The sequence below is a fragment of the Strix uralensis genome, chromosome 27 (genome assembly GCF_047716275.1).
Source record: "Strix uralensis isolate ZFMK-TIS-50842 chromosome 27, bStrUra1, whole genome shotgun sequence".
NCBI lineage: Eukaryota > Metazoa > Chordata > Aves > Strigiformes > Strigidae > Strix > Strix uralensis.
In genome coordinates this window covers 6,664,527-6,670,526 of record NC_133998.1, presented here as the reverse complement: position 1 = coordinate 6,670,526, position 6,000 = coordinate 6,664,527, and the positions used below count along the sequence as shown (strand labels likewise).

Sequence of the window (6,000 nt, the reverse complement as noted above, 5' to 3'; positions counted from 1 at the left end):
CAAACCCTCCTGCACGGCTCGCGCAGGACCCCCAGCATCCACAAAGCCCCACGTGAGCCAGGACCCGTTGCCCCACAGCAGCCCCCCCCATCCCAGCCCCCTCGATCCAGCCCCCCTGAAGCCCTTCAGCACCATTTGCGCCCCCCCCCCGCCCCCCCCCCAGCAGACATACACTTCCAGAGCTGGAATAAATTAACCCCTCAGAAATATCAGCACCTGTGTTAGAGAGAAAAAGAAAGTCAAAAGTGCATGGAGCTGCCCAGCCCCGTGGACCAGGACGGAGCAGAGAGCAGAGACCCCCCCCGAGCCCCCCCCAGCTGCCCGGGTGGGAGCAGGGTCCCGCGTGGGGGGGGGTCCCCCACACGTCTTGGCCGGCTCAGGGGCCGGTGTGACCGCGCTCTGCCGCGTCCTCGTGTCGCTCGGTCACCCCGATGCCAAAGACAGCCCCGTCCTGATGCCCCCCCCCCAGCAGAGAGGGACCCTGGCATCACGCCCACCCCCCCCAGCCCCCCCGAGCTGGGGCAGGGGAGCGGGGGGCCGGGTGCAGGGAAGCCCATGGGGGTTCAGTCCTTAAACCTCCGGCTGGCTTGCATTTTCTTGTAGTAGTGGTCCACCTCGCTGTCCACCTGCCCGTCCCTCTCAGCCGGCTTCCTCCGCAGCGTGGACTCCCGGCTGGCCGTGCCCAGCAGCCCCTCGGGGGGGGCATCCCCCCGCTCCCCGCCGCCCCCTGCCGCCCCCGGGATGGCGGCCAGGCTGCCATAGCGCGGCTCGTCCTGCTCCATGTCGCTGACGGAGGAGCCGGGGGAGACGCCGGCGCTCTTGGCTGGGCGGAAGCCGCGGAAATCCTTCCCCAGCTCGCCCAGCTCGTAGGCGTCCGGCCCCTCCGGCCCCTTCGGCCCCGACTTCCACTCCCAGGGCCCGTTGCCGGCGGAGAGGTGGATGACGGGGTGGTGGGGGGCGTGGGCGTCGATGGTGATGATGCTGGAGCTGTCCCGCTCCGAGGGCGAGCGGTACTGCGAGGAGTCGGAGCTGGTGGAGGAGGACGACGTCTCCGAGTGCTTGGGGGTGACGGAGACGATGCTCTGCTGCTTGGACATGGCGATGACCTGCATCAGGCGCGGGGGGTTGGCCACCCGCTGCGCCCCCCCCTTCTCCGCCACCATCACCCACTTGGCCCGCACGGCCGCCCCGCCGCTGGCCGCGCCGCCGGCGCCCGCCTGGCTTTCCTCGGGGATGTGCACCAGCTGCGAGGCGCCCGGCCGGGGCTGGATGAGGACGCGGGGCCCCATGGCCGCCCGCTCGGCCGAGCGCGCTTGCACCGTGGGGTAGAGGGAGGGGGGGACGTCCTCGCCGGCGTCCCCAGCGCCCCGGCCCGGCGCCGCCTCCTCGGCCAGCGTCATGCTCCGGCCCTCCAGCGACTTCTGCTTCCACTCGGTGATGAGCTGCTTGGAGCGGGAGGCGTCCACGGGGACGTGGATCGTCATGTGGCGCCGCGCGGGGTCGTCCATGGAGGGGGTGTTGACGCGGGGCAGGGTGTTGCTGAAGGTCACCATGTTCTCCTTGGCCATGGGGCTGCGGGGGGCCAGCAGGTCCACGTCCACGCTGGCCCGCTTCAGGCTGCCCAGGGAGTTCTTCTCCCGCGGCACCGGCCGCGCCGCCTCTTCCAGCCGCGTCTGCGGGTTTAGCTCGTCAGTGCTCACCGACTTGTTCTGGTGGTAGACGGAGTCGTGGCCCCGCTGCGTCAGCGCCCGCAGCGCGTCCTTGCCCGGCGCCGGCGCCGGGACCCTCTCCGTTGGGGCGCGGAAGTTGCCGACGGCGTGGTAAGCCTGCGGGAGGGGGAGCGCGGGGTCAGTCCAGCCCCAGGGGCCGCGGCCTGCGCCGAGCGTCCTTCCCCTCCCGAGCCACTGCGGCCGCCCTGAGGGCGGGGACCAGCACCCACCAGGTAGGCAGCGATGCCGGAGCCGATCAGGAAGCCCACGTAGACGTCAGCCGGGTGGCTGCGGTACTGCGTGATCTGGGTCAGGCCGCAGATGCCGGCGGCAATGGCAAAGGCGAAGACCAGGATGGGCTTGAGGAGTTTGGTGCTGTCCGAGATGATGGAATTGAAATACATCTGACGGTGGCGACGAAGGGGCAGGAACCAGCTGTTAGTGGCGGCTCGTGGCACCGGCACCCGCTGCCATCACGGCACCACAGCCCTCCCCAGGCCCCGGCCACGCAGAGAGCTGCCGGCTGCACGGGGAGCTGCCGGGGCCTGAGCCCGCAGGGGCGACACTGTGCGCTGTCCCGAGCCGGCACACGCGGGGCCGAGAGCCGGGAACTCACCGACACGTAGACGGCGGCGAAAGCCGAGAGCGTCGCGTGCTGGGACGGGAAAGTTTTCCTGTGGGGGAGACGGGAGGGGGCGGTTGGGACGGGGCAGGAGGGTCGGGGCCGTGGCGCAGGTCTCCCCCTCGGCACGTACCTGGCGGAGAGGATGGCGTGTTTGTCCACACCCGAGCAGATGTCCTGGGTGATGTAGGGGTTGGCGTCGCAGGGGGTGCCCAGCAGCGTGTAGTTGGGCTTGCAGACGGTCAGGAAGAAGGGCGCGTGGTAGCCGGTGGCCAGCTGGATGACGTCCGTCACCAGGGCTGTGGCACAGAGCCCGAACACGTGGACGCCTGGGGGTGGCAGGAGCCGCTCAGCCCGTCCCACGCGGGGCGGCCAGGGGCTGGGAAGGGCCCAGCGCAGGGTCTGGGGGTCCGGGGAGGGCCGTGCTATCGCACCCGGGGTGCCCCCACGGCCCAGCCCCCGCGGCGGGCAGGGCTCCTGCCCGGGCTGTGGCACAACGTACCCACAAACCTTACGGTCCGGCGCAGGAAGGAGTTGAAGTTGCAGCCCCCGGCGTTAATGCTGCCCTCGGCCCCGGCGCGTCCCTTCAGCCGGGACTGCAGGCAGTACACGATGCCCTCCCCGACCATGATCTGGGGAGGAACCGGCGGCTCAGGGGGTGCTGCCCCGTGGGGACCGGGGCGGGCCGGGCTGTCGGCGGGGCTGCCCTGGGGGTGCAGGGCACTGCCAGGCTCCCCGCACCAGTCCCCGGTGCTGCCGGCACCAGGAGCCCGAGCCCCCGCCCCGGGCAGGCTCCATCGTCACCCCCCCGGCAGCGGGACGAGCCCCGGGACGCACCGAGGCGGCGGGCGCGGCGAAGGCCAGGCTGAGCAGCATGAGCAGCGGGATGAGCTCCTCGTTGGTCTCCACGTAGGGCATGGAGAGCGCCCGGTCGTAGCACTGGAAGCCCACCTTGGCCGGCTTGAAGAGGTCCGTCAGCTCCAGGAAGTAGAGGGTCACGATGGAGGAGGCCACGATGGGCAGCTGAGGGGGGCGAGAGCGTCGGGACCCCCGCGCCGCCCGGCACGACAGGCACCGGCATCGCGCGGCCCCAACGGGAAGGGGCAAAGGCCCCGTGTCCCCTCTGCACCGGGGCAGGCCCAGGGCCCGGGGAATTACCCCCCGGCTCAGCCCCCCGCACCCACCTCCACGAAGTAGAAGCAGGGCAGCAGCGTCATGCTGTCCTTGGGGGCCCTGGCCTTCTCCTTGGGGGGGATCATGGTCCCGGGGCCGGCGCCGGGGTCCTGCCGGGCTGCGCCTCCGCCCTGCCGGGGGGCAGCAGCGTCACCCCCAATTCTCGGCCCTCCGGGGGGGGGTGGGCAGCCCCCGGGCTCACCCCGCTGCCCCCCGGCAGCCGCTCAGCGGGGAGAAGCTGCCGATACCCGGGGACTGACCCCGCGGGGACCCCCCCGGGCATCCCCGCTGCCCCCAGGGGACCCCCAGCACCCCGGGGGGGTCCGGCCGAGCCGGGGGCTGTGACAACAGGTGGGGCGGAGGCTCGGCTGTCGCGACAGGCGGCCACTAACCGCGACAGGCGGCGAGGCTGCTGCGGAGGGCGTGGGGAGGGGGTGTGCCGCCCGCAGAGCCGAGCCGAGGAGGGGGGGTCCCCGGGCACCCCCCGGCCCTGGCCCCCCGAAACTGCCACCGAGCCCCGGCTGCAAAAAAGGGGAGGGGGGGGGTAACGGGGATGGAGCAACGGGCGGGGGGGAGCAATAACGGGGGCAATAACCGGGACATATTAACGGGGGGGTATTAACGGGGGGGGGGCGGCAAGGGGGGCAGCCCGGGGCTCTCCCCGCGGGAGGGGTCGGGGGGGGGGGGGGGGGGGGCAGCCGCTCCCGGCGGTGCCGCAGCCGCGGGCGGGGGTCGGGGCCGGGGGGAGGGGGGGGGCGGGGAGCGGCCCTTTGTGCAGCCGCGGCCGCCCGCCCCCCACTCACCTCTGCTGCGGCCGCCCCGGGGCGAAGCGGGGCCGGGGGGGGGCGGCGGGGGCGGCGGCCGCGGGGCTCCCCGGGAGCCGGGATGCTCCTGCCTCGGCGGAGCGCGGGGAGCGGCGGCTTCCTCCGCCCCCGCCACCTCCTCCTCCTCCTCGCCCTCCTCCCCACCGCCCCCCGCCCCGCCCCGCCCCGCCGCTCCCGGCCCCTCCCGGGGCGCTGAGCCCCCCCCCGGGGCCCGGGGAGCCGGGGATGGGGGTCTGGGGGGATCGGGGGCGAGACAAAGGGCTGGGCGGGGGCGGGGGCAGCGAGCAAGTCCGACCCCCCCGCGCCGCTCTGCACCCCCGACAGCGGCTCTGCACCCCCGGCTCTGCAGGAGGCACCGGGGGGGGGGGTCCCCGGCCCCGCCCAGCGAACCCCCGGGGCTCCCTCCTCCCCCCGGCCTCCCCCGGCTCAGCCCTTCCCCCCCATGTGCTGCGGGGTGTGGGGGTCGCACCCCGGTCCCAGAGACCCCCCTGCCCTGCAGAGGCCCCCTCCCTTGCCGAGCTCCCCCCCCTCACCCCGAGGGCTGCCAAACCGGGGGACTCACAGCATGGGGGTGCGTGACCCCCAAACCCCCCCCCCCCCCCCTCCCCCCCAGAGCCCTGCCAGCCCCCGGCACCCCCCTGGGCTGTGCTGGCCGGGGGGCACCCGCCCTCCCCGTGGGCTCACGGGGCCGGTGCAGGCCGAGGAGCCCCGGGGCTGGAGCCCGACGCCAACCGCATCTGGAGCCTCGAATCTCCCCGAATTCAGGGAAATTTCAGGGGAAACTCCCTTTGCTCCCCCAGGGACTTCCTGCACCTCTCGGAGGAGGACGAGGCACCCCTGGCCCTGTCCTCCCCCACCTTTGCTGCCCCACACTTGCAGGGGATCCCAGTCCCCACTGAGCCTGACCCCGGACCCCTGGACCCCAGACCTCGTGCCTGTCACCCCCCACCCGATCCGCTGCCTCCCCCCCACCCCCACTCACGGTCCCGTCCGGGCTCTGCGTAGCCCCACGCCACGGCACTGGCCACGGCGCCTTGCCCTTGTTCCATTTTTGGCCCTAAGTGGGCAGAAACCTCCCCGCGTATTTAACATCTAAATCCCGATTCCCTGGAAGCCGCGATTAAGCCGCTCTCCCTGCGGAAAATCCCCGGGTTGAGCCAGACGCAGCCGCCCGCGTGGTCCGGCCCCTTCCCCCATGTGCGGCCCAACGCGGGGCAGAGCGGGAGGACGAAGCTGCAGAGGGACCCCCTCACCCTGGGGCACCCCGGCCCCCGCGCCCAGCACCCTCCTTGCCCGTGTTCCCCGGGGGGCCCGTGGGTGCTGGGGGGCGGGAGGCCGATGGCTCGGGGTGGTGGGTGTCTGCGCAGCCGGATGGAGGGAACCCAGCAGGTTGGAGGTGTGAAGGCTTGTGGTGCACAAGGAGGAGGAGGAGGGTGGGCTCCGGCCCCTTGCCCGGTTTCCCCAGTTTCCCCAGTTTCCCCAGTTTTCCCGCTCAGCTCCGGCCGCGCTGGCGGGGGCTCAGCAGAGCCCGCGGGCCGGGACGTGGCCGGATCGGGCTGTGGGCAGCCGTGGCCACCCCGGCGAGGGGCGGAGGGTGCGCGACCCCGGCCCCGGCCCGCTGAGCCCCGGCGCTGGGTCTCGCCGCGGGGGAGGCCCGGGCCGGGGTGAGGGG

The 6,000-nt window shown here is 73.6% G+C and overlaps 1 protein-coding gene across 2 annotated transcripts; it reads right to left on the bottom strand.

Annotated features, from left to right (window-relative positions):
* Positions 1-226: 226 nt before the first annotated feature.
* Positions 227-5,368, bottom strand: PLPPR3 (phospholipid phosphatase related 3). 2 transcript variants are annotated; one of them, XM_074851718.1, is made up of 8 exons: positions 5,311-5,368; positions 3,516-3,635; positions 3,169-3,354; positions 2,834-2,963; positions 2,465-2,660; positions 2,326-2,383; positions 1,940-2,113; positions 227-1,826 (listed from the first exon to the last, which is right to left on the bottom strand). In XM_074851718.1, the coding sequence occupies exons 2-8, from the start codon at positions 3,588-3,590 to the stop codon at positions 564-566; spliced, it is 2,082 nt and encodes a 693-aa protein (XP_074707819.1). In that variant the 5' UTR covers positions 3,591-3,635; positions 5,311-5,368; the 3' UTR covers positions 227-563. The 2 variants fall into 2 exon arrangements, with proteins under 2 accessions (XP_074707819.1, XP_074707818.1); XM_074851717.1 differs by lacking the exon at positions 5,311-5,368 and adding an exon at positions 4,308-4,374.
* Between the last annotated feature and the right edge of the window lie 632 nt (positions 5,369-6,000).

Coding starts and splice junctions, on each gene's coding strand:
- PLPPR3 (XM_074851718.1), bottom strand. CDS start 3,590: ATGATCCCCCCCAAGGAGAAGGCCAGGGCCCCCAAGGACAGCATGACG. Junction 3,355..3,515: donor CCTGCTTCTACTTCGTGGAG/GTGGGTGCGGGG, acceptor CGCCCCCCTCAG/CTGCCCATCGTGGCCTCCTC. Junction 2,661..2,833: donor CCGGACCGTAAGGTTTGTGG/GTACGTTGTGCC, acceptor TGCCACCCCCAG/GCGTCCACGTGTTCGGGCTC.